A 20,464-nucleotide genomic window follows, 5' to 3' on the forward strand; every position below is an offset into this window, starting at 1 on the left:
ACAGCTGAGTCGCTGATGTCACTGTGAGTTGATGGACGCTTTGTTCTTCTCCTTTTCTTTTTTTTTTCGCACCCCCCCTCAGTTCGAGCCCTTCCTTTGCTAGACTCACAGAGCAGCGAATGGATCAATCAGTTAGTGCAAAGTGGGGAGCTGAGCAAAATCTTCAGCCCTAAAATTCAGGCGATGACGACTTGATATTCAAGAAACAGGAGAATTGTCTGATTGAGTGTCCTGATTGAGCAGGCTCCACCTGCCGCCAACCAGCACTTCAAAACAACCTTTATAAATAGATATGTTTGTGCCAAAACAGATTCTTGTATTTGCTGCACTGCGCAGAGATTTGTTAGACCTCTGGACGTTGATGAGTGAGCTGCTGATGATGCTGAAGATGATGTTTCCGTACTGATTCAGCCGGGGTCACGACAGCTGCCACGAAGGGTTGAAGAACTTGATGGGGTGAACCTTGGCCCACTTGGCGAAAACACTCTTCTCTGTGACGAAGCGGTGAGCGCCACGGGGCGCGTTTTCGTGGAGGCGGTACTCCGTACATTCATCACTCCGCCCCGTCTCGTAGTAGTGGTAGGGAACCTTTTTGTAATCCTTAGTCCTGGAGGGAAAAGAGTAGCAGGATGAGAGGTTAAAAAGTCAAGTTGAGAGGGAAAAAAATAGAAATGACATGAATATGCGATCGTCTTGGATCAGCTCAAGCCCTCGGCGACACTGAATTAGATAAAATGGTTTAGAAGAAAAATAGATGGAATCTGTAATGAATGCAATTCAGCTTAAATACAAACAAATCGTTCCAGTAATGTTTTATAAATGCAGCCCAGAGAGCAGCAAGCTGCTGCACTTTGTGTCGCGCATGTTTAATTTAATGACAAATGTCTTGGTTTTGGGAAATGTTGACATAATTGGTTCAGACTTTATTGTATGTGTCAGGAATTTTTATAAAAGGGTTTAATGTTATTGGAAGCTATTCTCAAATTGCCTTTGCTGTGTCTGCGTGACATTCATCTAAAGTTTCACAGAAATAGAAACATGTTGATGTGGCTATATTCAGTAGCTTCTGCATTCCTTTTGTTGATTCCAAATAAACACAGTGCAATTAATTAACTTGACAAAAAAGTGGGTGTGCACGTAAAACTAATGAACTTTCATAGAGATTTAGTAAGAAATATAGCTGATTTAGAGAATTAGAATTAGAGAATAGAAGATTTTCATTTCTATAAATTGTACATGATGCGTAATATCAATTTAAAGTGTTATTCTTGAAATACCTTTTAATTACACTTTGGGTTGAATTCTTTATGATTATTCTACCTTGGACAATGAACAGAGCATCTTGTGAAGGACAACTAGTATACTTTATATTTTGTCCCTATTGCACTATTATGTTAATTAACACTAATTTATGCTGAAATATATAGTTGTAAATCTCTGTTTTGATCTAACGGACAATATTTTTTACAATTTCTTTGATCCCTTCCACCAACCTTTCAACGTGAGACTAGAATTATTACAATACTGTCAAAGAAGAAGAAGCAAAGAAGCATCATTGGAAGAAAACCATTCTTATGGAAACACACCAACAGTTCAATCATAATGTAATGATCTCAAATCTCTTCTCATCCAGACAGTTTAGGACAAATGGTGTCCTTGGATTTGACTCTCCTTTAAAAAAATACATTATCTGAGGTATACAAAACAACTGAATAACTAAACTATTAAAACTGAAGCCCCTTCAGGACATGACTCACTAATTTGATCTGATTAGGCTTCGAGGAAATCTCTGAACCCAGCAGGTTTTCCTGATTTGAAAAAGGAGCTTTGTTGGCAGGCGGACTTATTCAAAAACACAATCTTAACCAAATTGTGTTCATTTGTAAAACATGACGACCAAACTCGATCTGGAAGGATGGAGCCAAATGGTATCATGTACACGTACCAAACGTCACACTGCATCGATTCATTTACAGTGTGCATTAAAGAATAATGGATTTACTGAAACCAGAGAGAAGCATTGAACGGCGGATCTGACTCATTGTGGAGTCTGTGGCTGGTTCCTCCTGCTGAATGACAGTGTTATGAAAGGATAACTCTTGTAACAATTGCATTGGGAGAATGAACACAGACAGAAACGAAACAGCCATCAGAGCGGCCCGTAGGTCCATGGAAAGAAAGTCGCTCTGGCTGTCTGCCAGCTTGGAGCGGTGTACGACCCAATCCCGGTCTCCCTTCTGTGTCACGCAGTGGTGTGCACCAGCAATAGCAAATACATTCAATTTCACCCTCTCTGTAGCACCTGTTGTGGCTCCATTACCGCATAACTTCTGAGGTCAGTTCTGACTGAAGCTTTAAATATCATCAGCACACAAAAGTTTCCTTCTTCTTTGACTTGTACTGGAGCATCACGAATAAATTGTCAATTCAGACACTCAGTGAAACACAATATCCTCCTGTCTCATGTAGGATGGAGGGAAATAAATGAAAGACAGGCAGGGAGAGAAAACCGCCCCTTAACTGCCTCGCTGAATCATAAAATCCTCCGTGCTGGTTGAATTATCACTCCTCTCTGCCATGTGTCTGGGGCTGCTTTTTATTTCAGCCCCTGCTGTGCACGGGGAACACGGGCGGGGGGGGATAAAAGGCCAGATTTTCACTGTGCATTAGGTAAAAGTGTTTGATTTGGGGGTTGGGAAAAGCTCAGGTAGAGCTGTGCGAGAAGGCCCGCCCGTCAAGGCTGAGATGACTTGAGACTGAGCCGACGAAGCTCCGAGCACTAGCATCTTGTTTGTCATCCCTCCTATGGCCTCGCAGCCAGACAGTAATCAGTCACTCAGGACTCGGCGAGAAGGCGACAGGCCAATATACAAATAAAACTTGAAGCAAAGAAGGAATCGGGTGCTGTGACCCAGCCACCCACGGCGACAGAGGCTCTGCAGCTTGCAGGGGATTCTAGGCAGAGAGACATAATGGTATTCATGGCACAGAGAAACCCAATATGGATTTCAGCATAGAAATTCAGCCATTAAATCCAAACTGAGGTATTGGAAATGTAACGCGGCAGTCCGCGGATATGAGAGGACGTGATTGGCCAGCGCTGGAGTGAATGTGAATTTAGTTTTCGAAGTTTGGTAGCAACGTGTGCATTTTTCACTGGAGCGTGAAGGAAGCGAGGCGCAGGGAGGAAGGCAGGGGATGTTGGTATCTTACTTGCAGTAGGTGTCATTTATCATGCCGTAGATCTGGATCTCTTTGCACATGTCCATGGCGAGGATGAGCGTGAACCAGCCGGTGCTTAGGTAGGTGCCAGACTTCAGCCTGTGAACAGACACGTATTTTACATGCATAAGAATAATTTGCAGTGAGCAAACATCGACGTGGCTTTAAAGATGCAGCCTCGTTGACCTTTGTGCTCTTTGCTCTTATGTACTTGTAATGCAGCTGATCTGAGAAGTCTAATTATACAGACAGATGTTTTTGTCTATAGCTGCAGATCCAAGCCTCCAATGTAAATTCAGCTGCAGAATAGCAAGAAAGCTCTCACATGTACAACCATATCTGAAGATTTTTATGAATAATTTGTCTAATTTTATGCACGAATCCAATATTGTGTAGGTGATAGTCATCATACGTGTTAAAAAATCATGTGTATAAAAAAAAGATATAAAGGCAGAGACTGGCTTTATTAGTGCTGTTGAACATCTCACCACAACAGGGCAACAACAGCCATCCCTTGGTAATAATGCAGGAGCGTGGTGGGCCAATCAATAACAACATACACAGCCCTTTCATCAACATCAGACTGCTGGTGTGAAAATTATATGAAAAAATTGGAGCTTTGATCATTTTCAAACAGAGAACACAGTGGTAGCTACGTCTTGAGTCAAGGTTTTTGCAGAAAACCAGATTAGTAACATCTGAAGTGAGTCATAAAACGTGCAGCCCGCACATGGCAGGGGGGTCTGCACTCCCTGAGGGCCCCACCTATCAGCGGCATGAAACACGACCCAGATCGTAGACCTCATGTAAAGTAAATACAGTGCGCAGCGTGATGCTGACAGTGAAGCAGTAAAGAAAACTCAGTGTTAATACGGAAAAAAAAAACACAAGACACAAAATGTATGTCAATGTATCCCACTAGTTAAAATCTTAATTTAAAAAAAGGCCTTACACTAGCAATTACTTCTTATAATCTATTTTTACGAGAGGTGGAGCCAATCCCAGTTGACTAAAGGTGGAGCCCATCAACAACAGGCAATCACACTCACATTGGCAATTTGTAGGCACTACCTAACCTCACATACATGTTACAGAGGAAACTGGAGTGCCTAAATCCATGCATGGGCAAAGAGAACATGCAAACTCACGCATGCATATTGAACTTAGGATACTGTTGTTTCAACCACTACTTCAGCTGAACACTACACTGCTGTGTAAATTCTTAATAAGGTTTTAGCCAATAGAAAATGGTAAAAAGAGGACTTGATCAGGTACCTTCTTTAATTTGACTAAGAAATCTAAAACGTGTTCAGTTTTACCTTATTTCAAAGAGAAACATTAGAACATAGAGAGGCTGGAAATTTCATTAAAAAAAAAAAATACATAATTTACAAATTAGCTAATTTTTTTCTATTCAAAAGGGTTATGGTTATGGTTATTATAATACAATTGATCAACTGTGCTTTACTTTACTTTAGCTTTTCTCATCATGAAATCAGATATATAAAACAATGACAAAAATAACACTTTTCTTGTTCTTGTGCTGATTATTTTGTACTGTTTGTACTGGCTCTCGATCATATTTTTCTCAATGTAAGACCACATGTTTATTGAATGATTGTTACCTCTTAGAAATCTGTAAAATCTTTCAGAAGACTAAAGTTGTTGTAAGCAGCATTAAAAAAGCTACAGAATAAACAATAACATTGAAATTTGGAACGGCAAATATTTCAGCACCACGGACAGCGAATTTCCTCTTTGAATAGGCAGCATATTAACCAGTCAAGTATTTTAGGTATTTTATACATTGTTAGGGTATGTTACAGGAATATGATATCGTAAACATTTAATCTTTAATTATTTAGCTACAAAGAATGTTTCTGGTTCAAGACAGCATTGGTTTTTAGAGCAACCTTAAGCCGGATAAAGTAATACAAATGACAGATGCATAAAATATGATGAATGATCTTTACACGTAGTGTAACATTGTTACAGAAAACATCACAGAGCAGCTTCACTTAGACCACTACAAAAAACAACCCAGGTTACATTTGCATAAGCTTCTCCTCCAGTCACATTGTTTGGTTTGAGAGCCACAATAATCAGTCCTTTGCTACAGTGGAGCCCGTGTTTTGAAACCAATTAAATAAAAGTATAGGAAGCATATCAAATCAAGAGAGCAGGGATGGATTTTTTAATGTTCATAGGGAGTGATTACCTGACTCATTTTAGAAAGTGAGTTTCCCCTGACATAATCTGTTACTTTTTATATCACTAAACCACAAGCTGCAGGTTGCTGAAGGATGTAGGTAAAAATACACAGAGACATACAACTAAAGCAGTTTTTGTGAAGCATTGTGCCTTTTTTGTATTAAGTGCATGATTTTTTTTAACATGTGACATACTCAAAAAGGACATCAATTCAGCCACTTATTTCAATACTGTGTGCCAGAAAACAGGATAAAAACCGCATTATCCTAGTTGTAAGGTGAAGACCGAGTGTGACACACAATGATTCAACAGTTATCCACCCATATAGAACCCAGAAAAGTCGAAAGCTTTGAATTCTTTCTAATCACAAAGTGTTGTTTATGTCCTATTTTAAAATCTCTCACACAGCTCCAGTAGCGGTGACGCTATAATATATAATCAGGTGAAAATACAGCAGAATCCTTTCCACTGAGCTCAGATTATCCAGAAAGGTGGGTGTTAAGGAGGTAACTTATTGGCTGGATTTCAGAGAGTCGATGGTTGAGATGCAATAAATGATTGGCTGAATCTTCTGAGCCGAACACTTGAAAAATGTTTTAGCTGGTTATGTTGCTGCTGCTTTCAAATGATTTCACCTCCCTTAACAGTCTCCTCTGAACACTTGGTATTTTATTTAAAAAAACATTTTCTTTAAAAAAAAGCTTGTGAATTGATGTTATTTTATTGTCCACACCGAACCAGGGGTTAATTTCCCAAACTATTCAATCAAGTGAATATTACAGAATAACTACATCTCTCCTCCTTATTATGTCTGTCGCAGACAACAACAACAACGTCTGGCCAACTGCACAATGCTGCCAGGTTTTCAAATGATGTACAATTATGTACAATCACTGACCGAGGAAGCAGTGTGAGATGTTGGGGGTGGGCGAGGATGTCGGTGCTCAGCTGGCTGGGGAAGAGACTTACTGAAGGCAAATCAAAAATCCCAGCGGTTTTACATAACACTGCTCTGTCTAAAAATGTTTCATTTGAGTTTAAAATTTTGACCTTTAATTAAATTACATCACGAGGCAGGGGGCACCACATGCACAGCCGGTTCTGAGTCAAACTGGCTCCCAATGCAGTTCTGCACTTCAAGACTTTCTGCTTTGGTTTTTATGGATATTTATACTGATCCTATAATGTGGGTTGTTTCAAATCCAGCCTCGATACGTTAAAAATACACACAATACCAATTCAAATTTTGAATTACAATCATTGTCATAGTTTTATCTCAAGTCTATTATATGCAAATCTATAGATGAGAAGTGCAGACATACAGGAAGCAAAACCAGATCCTAAGAAAGGACAGTCTGTCCTGCATGATTTGAAAGAAGACATTAACTGAGTATCAGTCTCGTCATTTACTTTTAACAAAAGGATCTTTCAAACTAACAATGACAAAGTTTCATGTGAGTCACAGAATGACTAAACATAAATAGTTGTGCTTGAGATCAGTGTTATTTGTAGAAAGTACAATGTTTAAAATTGTGTTTCAACACCCTTTGGCATCGAGTGTCTCTCCCAGAAAGTGCATCTGAATAATGCCTTTTAATTTGACAATTTGAAAAAATAGACACCATTTGGTTGAATGCATACATTTAGTGCATTTGTAAAATATATGCTCCATGTCTTGGAGCGTATATTTTTATATATCTATACCTTTGGGGGTAAATGAATAAAATAAAAACTCAGTAGTTTATAGGATCCAATGAGAGGATTGAGCAAAATTTTACAGATATTCAGTGAGAATTTCAGGGGGACAAAATGTGGAATGTGTGTTTATGATCATTTTGCACAGTTTACAAGCTTACTGATAGTGAAACACCATTAGTATAAAATCCACGCTATGAGGGCCAGTTTGTCAAATAATGCATGCTGAAAGCTGCAGAAATGTTAAAACCAAAGAAATGACGATCTTTGCAGCCTGATCATCATTGTGGCTCAGCTTCAAATGAAAAAAATGTCTGTATGCAACCTCTCTGAAGAGTGAACTACTGGTACACACAAACTACACCACCAACACACCACCACCAAGTGGCCTGGCAGGGACACTACAGGTTTTACAAAGGGTTCTTGAGCCCCAACAAGTAAAGCAAAATTACAAATGTTGCAGTCTGCAATTTTAATTTCCTACAAGAAAACTATAAGAAAAAAAAGTGACGCTGTCTCCAGCAGATGTTTCTCATATAAACTGAGCCTCTGACTTTTTGGGACCATTTTCAGTATGTACTCGATTGTTTGTAGTAAAACAGAACATTTTTGTAATCATGCGGTGTGTCATCGGTATGACCTTTGAACTCAAACTTAGTTTGACACCCACAAGTGTAGACCTTCAGCTAGAAAAGCAAAGAAACACACGGTGCATGGAGGTACTCTTAAGTTCGCGATGACCTCCTCAAACATATTCCACAGTCCCTGCAAAACATTATGCAAAAACATGCATCATTAAATGCAAGGAGGTCAGAACATTTCCATTCTGCCGGCCTCACAGTCTGAGATGTAACGGTGTCGGGCGGAGGGACAAGGACACAACAGAAGGCTGGAGAGGGACAGATTTTGGGAAATTTCCAGTTGAATAATGTGAAGAAAACACTGGTGACCTTAGAGCTCGAGTTGATGAGACTGTAAATGGACTTCCTGTTGGTTTGCTTGGGATTTGTTTTCTGTCATCATTGATTAACAAATAAAACCTGTCATGTACATCCTGGTTCCATCTGCCACTGCGACACATTAAAGAGATCATCAGTTCATTTATCGTCTTCTGTCTTTGAAAGACCCCACATGTGAATACTGATAAAGTCTTTTCTTTATTCTGTAAATTACGTTTCTTTACTTAGCTTGAAAGTAATTATTGAAAAGCTCTTAAGGACCCTGTTAATAATAATAATAATTAAAAAAAAAAGGTGAAGTGCATTTCCAGGGACTAAAACACATTTCAAAATAGCACCACAGTGTGAGTAATGACCATGGGCCAACCGGCTAAAAGGGAGATGAGAAAAACAACATTTTATCTTTTGGTTTGGTGTTATTACTGATTTAAAAAATCCTCCACTCCTAACTCTCAAATGCTCCACTATCTTATGTGGTTGCACAAAGCCAAACTTGGGAGTGCAAACAAGCTGGACTCAATTTAGAAACCAATCAGCGGCAAAAGTAAAGAGTTCTGGGGAAAACATGCAGTGCAGAGTGTAGTTTGGCTTTTGAGTGTGGGGAGTTTAACAAACTCCCTCTCACACGGCGAGGTACTTTGGGGGTTGCGGAGAGGTGACATTACCCTCCAAAAAGAAAAAAAGCAATTTGTTGTAATAAAGAAGTGGAAGAGCACAGAAGGAAAATGGCACATTATCAGTGATACACAGCTCGGAAGCTCTCAGCCGTCAGAGCTGTCAACGCATCACTATTACCCTGCATTATTCATTAGCCATTCGCCACTCTCACAGCCGACACACAGGCTCTCACACACACATAGACAGGCACACATGCAACACATCCCCAATCGAGAGCTGGATGTCCTGGAGCAAATAGGCTTGCTGGGATGAATAAAAGGGGTGGGATCTGCTGACCTGATAACTAACATTTCAAAAGCAGATGTGTGGAAGTGAAGCTGCGGGGAGAACCAGCGAGAGAATTCAAAGTCTACAACTAGTAGTGTGTTTACCTGCGACAATTATAATGGGACAACTTTGCAGTAGAGGATGCTGTTATTGGGCGGCCAATTTAAAAGAGAGATAAAGCATGGTGTGAAGCTGCTTTGGCAGGCGACAAATAACATCCAGAGCCAGAGGACAGGAGGAAAAAAAAACCCAAACAAACACAATTTACTTGTTTTGTTAAAGCAGAAAAACACTGCCTTTAACTCAAAGACAGCAAACAAAATGTATCATGAGGTCTGGCTTGACGCTGCTTGGCTTTTTACTCTTTAGGTCCCCACTGAGACGGCTTTCTTGAAAAATGAAACAATAAATTGTGTTTGGGCTGGAATGAAGCTAGATGTGGAAAAAGAAAGCATGCACATAAAAGCTGAGTTATATTCCCTTTTGAAGTTATTTATTTATCTGCTCTCCAGTGTCAGACGAGTGATGGGGACCGACACGCCAGAACGCGGCCCGGTGCGGGCTCCGGAAAACCAAAAGGATGTTTGCGAAATCAAGTCAGACGCTCTGAACGTGGTCTAAGTAAATAATCCCTTAAGTGTGACTGAGCTGGAGCTTGCTGGGCTTTACCTGCCGAGCGCCAGAGGCTAAGGAGCGGTGGAGAACTGCCCGGGATCAGCGAGGGACTCCTTTACCTCCGACTCTGTTCAATAACTCGCACTTGACATTCACCGCGGGAGAGCTGTCCACGGGTGTGAGAAAATCCACGAGCCGTCCCGTCGAACGGCGCTTTATAATGCCTCCGCGAGCTCCACAAATATGATATGACACCTGTCAGAAGTACTTAGTGGAATATAAATCAGCTCCATTGTGAGAAGTTGATCCTCACTCGGTGAGGAAATCATTCTGACTGTAAAAACTGTTGTGCGTCCAACAGAAGTAAATTAAGTAGTATCAGACAAATGCGTGGATTCACATCAGCACAGCAGGGTGCCCGCATGTCGCTGTTGTGCTGTGCGTTCAAAGGAACACCTGCTCTCATTATGCGCAGCTCAACGTTGATTTAAACACTTCTGGCAGCTCATAAATCATGATTCAGGGCTTTAAGGTCCCACATTGTACCGCTTTCCGGGTTTTCATTTGCAGTCTTTATGAAATTAAATGGATGCTCTTGTGGATTTGAATACCAAAAACCATGTAAATGTAGTTTAACATCAGATTTGTTTTTTTCTCTGAAGCGTCAACAAGCTATGCTTCACAGCATCGGATTTTCTTGTTGTTTTTATGCATATAAAAGTTAGATGGTGCGGACACGGGCAATAAGCTTATCTTTATGACTTCAAAAATTGGGAAAAGTTCAAACAACTTGTTAAAGGCAGTGTTGCTGGACTCTGTTTAAGCTGTGTCGTCTTTTTATGTGTTAATCACATTTTTTATTTTATTTTTTTAAAAAGAAGCTTTTCTAAAATATGAAACCTTTAAAGGTTTGACATTTTGTGAAACAGGCCCATTTATTCTGGCACCCAGACACGCACGAGGTGATCAATACAACTATTGAGGATTTACATCAAGATGAGGAAAACACACAGAGCAGCCTGAATCCTACCATACAAGAGAACTTTTTACTTTCACTACATTTAAAGACAAATATTTTTAGTGTCATCTAACATTCTTACAACTGGCTGGTTATTTGGATTAATCTCAGAGTTACAGTGAAACGATCAACGCAGCAGATAGTCATCAATACCAAAACTGCTGAAGCTGATGAATTTAAAAGTAATCTAATTACATCAATAATTCATGGAGTTTTATATTGAGTGCAGCCAGGTTATTACCTTTTTTTCTTACGAGGATACACATTGAATCATAATCTTTGTCATTCTTATTGATTAGGCTGGCGTGTTCAAACAGTAATATAATAATAACATAAGCTATGATGCGTGTCAGTATATGTAGGCATCACAGCAAAATAGACATTTTCCAGATCAGTTAAGGAGTGGTGACCTTTATCTTGCAAAGGCCACCAGTCCATCACAGAGCAACACACAGTTGCATGTTTTTTTTAGGAGTATGGGAGAAAACTGCAGTAGAAGGAAATGAAATAATGCACAAACCAAGCGAAGCCCAGACTGAGACCGGATATCTTACTAGTCTCCAGAAGAGTATTAGGGCCAGCTGTATAGGAGGTAAAATGGAGGAGGTAAAAAAAAAAAAAATTGGAAGGGATTTTTTATTTTTTATTTTTTTTAATACAAACTGGAGACATCCGTCTCCTCTGGTCATTTGCCCATAGATGCCGAAACAATCACATTGAATCACATAATTCTGACTATATAGGTTTGCTTGCTGCTTATGGTCATCTGATTTTACACCAGATTTCCTTGTTTAATAATAATACATTTTATGAATAGCATACAAGCACCCTAGAGAACGGTGCCCATGTACCTCGTACTCTGTAATAAGAAGTCAGTGTGGAGACAAGTGACGGAGAGCTGCAGGCTGCTCTGTCCCCTCAAAGTCCTAATACTGACGATAACTACAGTGTGTTTATGAGTTGAAGCCTTTTCTGAAGAACAGTTTCACCATTTCATCAAGCTAGCTGCAATGCATTTTGTAGAAGTAGTCACATGCGCTGGCTATTCAGACTTTCTTTCAAAGTGCGTGATGGAAAACAAAATCTTGACATTGAATTTAGATTTTCTTCTTGAAGTGCATGATTTTTTTTTTTCCTTCTTTAGTGGCCCTGATGCTCTTCCAAACTACACACAATTAATGTTAGTAATTTAACATATCTTGGGATTTTTTGCATCGTGAAAGAAGGGAGGAATGTCCAAGGTGCTGAAAATATTTCTTCCCAAAGTAAGTCAAAATGTATAATAGATCAAGGTCTTTCCAGTCTTCTTTAGAGTAATCTCCTGCTGAGAGAATACAGTCATTCTTGCGTGATCCGCACATTCAGCAGACTACCAGCAGTAACAGTCACTCCCTCAGCATGTCTGTAAACTAAAAGTACAACCACAGTTCAATGGGGTTTACCTGTGTTTAAGAATTGCTCAGCTTACAGCAGACAGGGACTGTGTGTATCTACATAAACAACTGGTAACATGAGGCTCAGCCATCATGTTTTCTTGATATATTCAAAATGAAACCATATTCTGAACAGTTGTGAATTCATCGAATGTCCTTATGTAGACATATTTAATGGAAAATTGAGTTAAAGACACTTTAAATCACGGCTTTACCTTGACATCTGTGTTTAATTTGATCTGACAGTAAATGTTGTATATTACTATATACAATACTATATTACTATTACTGTGGTATGAGGAGGGAATGCTGTCCTACACATTCATCCTCTATCATCTTCGTACACAATCTGGAGAGAGAGTTTGATTAGGTCAAGCCTTCTTCCACACTGAGAAGAGGGCAGGCATTTTATCAACAATCTTCCTCTCTCTGTTGTTTTGGATCGGATAAATTGCCACTCGAGCTGCATCGACAGTGTGTGGTCTGGGTTTGTACGAGCACCATCCAACCAAACACGAAGCAACTTCTGCGCGATGACTCGGAATGGATTTGAGCCCCAACACGGCACGAACAGCACACAGAATCTCCTCTGTCCCTCTCCGTCTCCATCCACATGCAGCCTGATCCAAATGAGTGTTTGTTATTAATTGATTACTTCATGCAGTCAACTGCTTGCTGCGTTTGCCCGTGGGCTCGCTCTGTGGAGAGCAACAACACACCATGTCCTCTCTGTGTCTCTGAAGCGGCTGAGAAGCCCCCGGGACAAAACAGTGACAAATCCTGAGCGGAGCCACCGGGTGAAAACAAGGCTTTTTTTTGGGGGGGTAACATTTTTCTTCTCCACAGACCAGAGAGCGCGGCAATTTATTTTAACGATAGGAATAAACAATGCGGCCGTGCAGACTTATCGAGGCGTCTCTTAATTCTGCTGGGAGGCAACGTGAACCGATGGGGATGACCTCCACAACCTGCATCACAAAAAGGACAATTTCCCTTCTTGCAGCCCAGTTTTGTTTACTTTTGTATGGATTGCTATTAATAACCAGGAGGAGGCCCTCAGAGGAGAGATGCCTGTTGAACAATGTCAGGATGGACAAAGCGAGCACATATTTCATTTTGTTGCTTTTGTCTTTCATCTCTAATGATTCCCTGCCTGGAAGCAAACTATCAATGAATCTCCTGCTGTCTTTGTAGCTTTTATCTTTCTTTTTGACATGACTTGCCATTGGACAAACAGTGGTACTGTACATGACTTTGCTGCTCATTAATAGCAATGGGTCTCCGCTTCAAGCCACGGAGACAAATTAAGTTGAACCATCTCAAGTTTGGAATGCTGTTCAATTTTGTTTTGTTTGAATGTATAAATGATGACTTCAGGCATGCTGTGGGATTGTGGCCAACTCAGACAAAAGACAGGCAATCATTCTGATATCTTTGAGAGTCGCTTAAAATCTGTAGTTTTATTGTCGTATATAGAGTTTGGATCCACCTTGAAGAAAAACAAGCCAGATTGTTTTTGCTGCTATAGCACAAGACCTATATCCCATATGGAAGTGGACACTTCGGTGTCTGTGCAGTATCGACTGCGCTGTGTGCTTATTTGCTATTATTTTGAAGAATAAAATGATTAGCAGCTGACTCTGTCCAGCAAGCGTCTTCACTGTGCTCTACAATTACGTGAGGGCGAGAGGTTGAAACTCAATATCTTTTTCTTTGGTCTCTGTTGGTCACTTGCAGTTGCACAGTCTCTGTTTACAAATGGTAAAGATATCAGTGCGCAGGATATTCTGACTGCACTTGTGGGAAGATGTCATCTTCATCATTTATATTCACTAAAATTCAACAGTGGTGACGATCACTGCAAACAGCAGCTAATGATGCTGCTGCATTCTGGTTATAATATAGTACAACAGCAGTAATCATATTGAGCAAATGAGCTCAAAAGACCTTGTGCTATCAAACTAGCCATGCTGTCAGCGAGAGCTTGTAAAATCAAGCATGATGCAACATATGTTTTTTTGGGGGAAATCGCACTGTATTTTGCACCAGAAAGTGCCATTACTTTTGGCTTTATGTTGAGATTGTAGTCATTTTCAGTAGTGATTGTTTGGTATGTCAAAAATAGATATTTTCATCACATATATGGCATGATTTAAACTCAAGATGAAACTGGGCCGTATATGCCCCCTGAACTAAAATGTGATTGATACCCCTGCTTTGAAGGTTTTGGAAATTTAAAAAGTTAAGAATTTCTGTTCTGAGCATTTCAGAATCTCTTCAAATGTCACTGAACAACTGAACATGCAATGTGTTTTGACTCAGCGACATATAAAGCGTTACGCTCAGAAAAGTGAGAAGAGTAATCCAAGTACCGGTACTGACGTAAATGCTGACCCCCCAAAAAATACCCCAGAGAGTTTAATGAACTGTGTGAATCAATTTAATTACACAGAAGTTCCCGACAACAACAAACATATCTGAGCAGAGGTTCAGAACACCTATTGAACCGCAGCTAATAGGAAAAGCAGCTCAGATGGCATGCTGTGCAATATCAAAAAAATACTCTATTTATATCATGAATTATTCTATACACTTTTCTGTAACATCCTGTAAAACTGTGCTGCATATTGGTAGGAATATACATGTGGTGAGACGCTTCTAATACCTATAATTATATTAAGGCATTAATGCAGCAAATGCAAAGTTCCTGCTGTTTTTTGTCCGTGCACTATTTCTGTTTTAAATTTTCTTGAACGCCCATGAACCCATGAATAACTATTTTATAGGTTTAATAAAACATTTTGTGGCATTAGATTGGACACAAAGAGGAGATAGAGACGGCCATAGAACAGACTGCACACGAGGTTCACTGATTTATCTCATCATTTAATAATCTCTTTCAATTACATTCATGAATGCAATGTGTTTGTTTATTTTATTTTTTTTAAGTATTACTTTTTCCAATACCTTCGCCTCAGTTTCGTAGACCATACTTGTGAGTGCATTCTCAACATTTAGACAGAAGAAATATTGGTGTTTTTCCTTGGTCATTATTATAAAAAAACATTACAATAACTTGGACGGTGTTTGCATAGAAAGTATCAGATGAAAACCAGATCATCTTCAATTTAATGATCGTGCTCCTTCAGTACCCTCTGTGGAGAGCTTAAAATGTATTTACCCTCAAAACTCACTTTAGATAAACTTTTTGGTCTTATTTCCAAAAGTAAGAACATACTTTTCTTACAGGGTGAGCGTAGGATGCATTGGCAACCATGCTGCTTAAAATCCCATGTAAAAAAATTTATTATTTTCAGAAAACTAAAATCCTAATTCAAATCTCCAGGCGGCGTGTATCCTATATGCTGCGATAGCTAAACTTGTTCTTTTTGCAAATCTCTAACTTATTTCCGTGCCACAAGGTAAATGCCTCCCACAAGGTAAATAAGTTAAAGGTAAATATGAAAGGCTTAGAAATGGTCTCACAAATGCCCCCCCCAAAAATGGTTCTGGAGCTAGCACAACCTTTATGCACAGGCCTGGACCGGCCAGGACCTTTAAAGTCATTGGAATTCAGGAACATCACTCCTGAAACAAGCATGCAGCGCTTTCCATCACCGTTCTGTCAAGCACCTCTCTGTTCGACATGCTGTTTTACCATCACCACCCAAAAAATGTGCCGGGGAGAAGTGGTCAAAGAAATCCATGAATGCGGAAATACTGTGGAAAAACAGAACACAGCCCGAGGGGAAGGGTGCTGAGAAAAGGAGCAGCAGGAAAGCCTTTCTTTTATGCCTTGGTGCATTTTTAGAGATACAGTATGACGTCAACTGCTCTGTTACTTTAATTCAGACTAGCCATCGGTGGTCTCAATGCAGACAAAAAGTCCTTGAACGTATTCATTGCAGAGAGAACACTGCAGTCATAGTAGTTGCGAGAAAATATTCCAAAAAAAAAAAAAAAAAAGCCCAGTCTTAATAAATTAAATAAAGAAGACAAATATCAAGGTGATATACCAGTTTGTTAAAGATTTGGAATGATTCAGGGAAGGTGTCATAAATTCGAAGAATGTGGACTTTGTTCTCAGAATAAATGTTTTTTTTTTCCAAGAGTTTAATCATGTTGAATAGACCAGAAACAAACCCACTTCACAGAAACAGATGACAGACAAGCCCCATTTGATGTCAACAAACCTTGAAATCAAACCACCTAAAGAATTCTGAACAAACATAGAAAACAAATCTTTCTTTGACTTCTTCAGTGAACGCTACTGAGTAAATATCCACAGTCGTGACGAGATTGAAGTGGCCTTTACAACTGTAAACACATATTCAGATGAAAGCGCAGGCACATCGCACATTTAAAACCGTTTCACCACAACTTTTCTGAAAGGCAGCGACTGCACCTGCGCACCATCGGCGAATTACATTTTTCTTCTGCACGTGAACATCGTTTTCAAACTTTTCAGAAATTAAAATGGCCGTAACCAAGAGTTACAGCAAAAGTCGCAGGTGTTTACCAAGTTAAGTCTGTGGAAGATCCTGCAAATTATTTGGCCAATAGAAATATGTCATGAGGGGACATAAAACAATTAGTGTGGTTTTTGGTGAGACACACGAGGAAAACCAGACAAGACCGAGTCATGGTGAAAACAAGCCTTAAGTGGAAATCACACACACGGTCTCTCCAACACATCTGGAGATGCATGAGAATATCAGATGGAAGAGAGGAAACGAACATGGTGTGAGTTTTAATGTGCCTTTAGAGAAAAAAAAAGTATCTTTAATGCATAGAACATGTGAGCTGCTGCTGCTATCTATTCATCTGTGGGTGCATGCGTGCGTGGGACTAGCCATGTCTGTAAAAGGAAGCCAGCAAATAAACATCCATCACCAACAATTGCTACATGTTGCATTAATGAAGCCTGTTGGACGAGAGAAGAAACATCTTTAAAACCTTAAGGGAGTCCAGTTGCATTCAAGACAAGAAACAGACACACAAATCCGATTTACTTGTAGTGATTAAATTTGTACCCACCACAAGGAGGAGGTGCCCAGCTGCTGTGGCAGCATGGCTTTTTCACACTCGACTGAAGCTCATTTATAGTAAATAAATATTTTAGTTTGTGGTGTGAATTTGATTCGTTAATACAAGAACAAATTCACCCAAAACTGGTGCGAATACTAGTTTGAAGTAGTTACTTTTCCAATTCTCATGCAGATTAGTGCAATTTAAAGGGCTTCGGAGGAAGATCAATACAGCGATACCAAGACAAAATGTAGTTGGTGAAGTGATTACAAAAAAAGAAAGAAAAAAGACATTTAAAAGGTAAATCAAAAGTGATCATTAAAGGTGAAAGAAAGTTTAGGTGCCAACAACTAAACCCAATAAAAGATAATAAATGGCAAAAACAACATAAAACTGGTGTTAAAAATCAGATATACAGCATTTGGAATTAAGACTTGAGGAAATTAATTAAAATCTAAAAAGATGACCAAGGACAGCTTAAAATAAGATACCACAACAACACACATAATTCTATTGTAGATGGGGCGCTCTGATATTACTTTTATCTCAAACAGACTGAAGGGAAGTTCACTTGTCGGACAGGAAATGTTTTTGTTTTGTGGGGGGGGGGTTGAGGTACTGTTGTCTTTTAGGGGCTGAGGATATTCGATTGTCTTTGTTCCCAGTTCAATATTTCAACCTGCTTTCAAACGTTCTGTCTGTCTCAACCCTTTTTTGCACCACTTCCTGTTAACACTCAATCTCTACTCCCTACTTTTTCTATCCCCTCTTTCCAACAATTTATCTCTGTGACCCTTTTAACCCTCCTCTTTTTACCTTGTCGCTTTATTCATCCCCGGCTCTGCCTTCCTCTGTTCTGACCTTCCACTCCTGGCCGTCGCCTCTCCCACGAGTTAATGGCCTTGCAGTTGTCCTAAAGCAGCTGTCAATACGTGCACGGCGGAGGGACGGAGGACAGAGGGCTGGTGAAAAGGTACAAAGAGGCTCAGAATGGAGGCTGTCATCCCAGCGAACAGCCGACGCTCCTGTTGCTGCTCTGACATTTTGCACACAGGATTTTCTAAAGTGAAATGCCCGGCTAATCCCGGGCACAGTGACCTCTCTGCCACAGGAGGAAATTATGCTCCGTTTTAGCGAGGATGATCAGGAGGGAGATGACTGACTGTGAAACAACCATGATATGGTGAAAATATCACCGCAGATGAGTGGCGCGACATCGGTTACTTTCCCGGGAGTGTCCCAGAAAATGTCAGAGCTTCAAAGTATGATGCAGCTGCCAATAATGAGGATGGTACACTTTTCTTTTTTTTTTTCCCCCCTGCTACATTGTCGTCATTAATCTGCGTTTTATATATGAGCTTCCATTTAACTTGTGAAGTACAATGTCGGCTTGTTTGGACTCTGAAATGTCACAATAATAAACTCTAAAAACAAACTTTTCAGGGAGTTTTAGAAGTGGTCCGATGTTTTAACATCAAAAAAATTTTTTTTAAACTTGTTAAAATTGGGATTGCGACAGTAAAATATGCCTCATTAACCTCAGGAGGTGCTGCAGAAGTGAATTTGGCACATTTATCATGGCAAAAGCTTTGAGTCTGGCCAAAGTCCAGGCAGCAGGGAGCATTATTTTTAATTCTTAAAGTTTGTCTCCCTCTGATAAAATGACCCGCCTGCAGTCCGCTGGATGTGCTTCATGTGGATGCAATTATACACGGTGCATTAGTGACAGGAAACCTGCAGTTAAAGCTGAGCTTGGGCTAATTAATACAACACAATGCAACATGTTTTGGCAGCCAAGTGCTACTGAAATGGTGACAAAGACTGATGCTTACAGTGACGACTTTAACGGTTTCCGAGTGTATCTGTCCAACATACACTCACACTTGATAGCTCGTACGCTACTTTGCTGCACTGGTGTCTTTACTGACGGGTAACCAACGATAGCTCTATTTAAAATCAGATGGCATGATTAACATTCCATCCACCTATACGCCCATATGTCCTCTTGACCACAGGCAGGAGTGGAAAAAAATCGGAATATTCCTCCCGCTCATCCGGGGTCACCCCGAGCTGCAGCCAGATCGAAGTAAAGATATAATCTCTCCATTGGGTTCAGGGCCGACCTCGGGGCCGCCTCCCAATTGGTCGTACTAAGTACACGTCCAATGGGAGGCAAATGAGGAGCGTCGTAATCACATACCCAACCCACGTTGACCGGCTCCTCTCAGTGCGACTAAAGAGTCTCTAGTTGGCTGAACTTATCCAATGAGATTTCAATACAGTCTCATATGTTCACACAAAATGACTTTGCAGGTCGTAAAGGGCAAAGTTAAATATCTAATTATTACAAAATATTTATTGGACAAATATTTAATTGCATGTGACACAGAAATTAGATTAAGCCATCTGTTCAGTGTTTGCATTTTCCGTTTTTCTTTTGATAGTTCATAAGTGAATCTTTAGTGGCTCTTTAAAGAAGGGGAAAAATGTGAGTGCAACACAAGTTTACTTTGCACCGGGGATGCCGACTTTATTTCGAACATTTGTTCCCCTGCTGACTCTATGCGTGATGCAGACTGCTGTGTTCACCAACACTCTGCATGTGGAGAACATTCATCATCCTAACCACTCACAGCATTTCTCCACTGTCACGTTTACAGAGCGGGAACACACACACACACACGCACACACCCCCCCTCATGACCAACCAGATGGTGCTAAACAACGATAAAACAACATGTTTTCCCCCTGCCAGCCTCCCTCCTGAATCCTCACAGCCTCCTTCCTTCTCCCGACACGCACAAAGCTCACGGCGAGGGGTTTCCACTGATGCGCTCATCTCCGCCTGGCAACCAGCACTTTAATAATTCTCTCAGTGCAGTAGAAGGCAGCTGATGCTTTTATGCCCGCCACCTCCACCACCACAGCAGTTTTCGCTCATTAATTTCTTAGCATCCCAGTGAGCCAGAGTCAAAGGCTTTGAGGAGAAGACAACACACTAAACAACTTAATCTGAGTCTTCTCAGGTCAATGGTGAATGTGACTGGACAGAAGCATGTCTTACTATGTGTCACAGAGAAAAGGGAAATGCATTGTGTGGTCCCACCACATAGAGGGAGTTTCTGCGTGGAGGAGCCACATGTTCTTTCCCAGTGTGTATGTTTGTTTTCACCTCTGGTTTCTTCCCACAGTCCAAAAACATGCATTTGAGGAATAAATGTCTCCAAATTGCTGTCTGTCTTTCTGTATTTTCCCTAAGCTGGATTGTACAGTGAAGAAAATGGATGGAACTTGTTCCATCGTCCTCTCTAGAGGCTTGAAAACTTTCTTCAAATTCA

General features: G+C 40.3%; 1 protein-coding gene across 1 annotated transcript in view; it reads right to left on the bottom strand.

Annotated features, from left to right (window-relative positions):
• Positions 1–417: 417 nt before the first annotated feature.
• The window catches only part of st6galnac3 (ST6 (alpha-N-acetyl-neuraminyl-2,3-beta-galactosyl-1,3)-N-acetylgalactosaminide alpha-2,6-sialyltransferase 3), a gene marked incomplete at its 3' end in the record, with an annotated part of 70,399 nt that continues 50,352 nt past the window's right edge, over positions 418–20,464 (bottom strand). The window contains exons 4-5 of the mRNA XM_080503706.1: positions 3,214–3,321; positions 418–607 (exon numbers count right to left, since the gene is read on the bottom strand). Coding sequence (XP_080359832.1) covers positions 418–607; positions 3,214–3,321 — 298 coding nt within the window. The remainder of the gene's footprint in view (positions 608–3,213; positions 3,322–20,464) is intronic.

The sequence above is a fragment of the Blennius ocellaris genome (genome assembly GCF_963422515.1).
Source record: "Blennius ocellaris genome assembly, chromosome: 10".
Lineage (NCBI taxonomy): Eukaryota > Metazoa > Chordata > Actinopteri > Blenniiformes > Blenniidae > Blennius > Blennius ocellaris.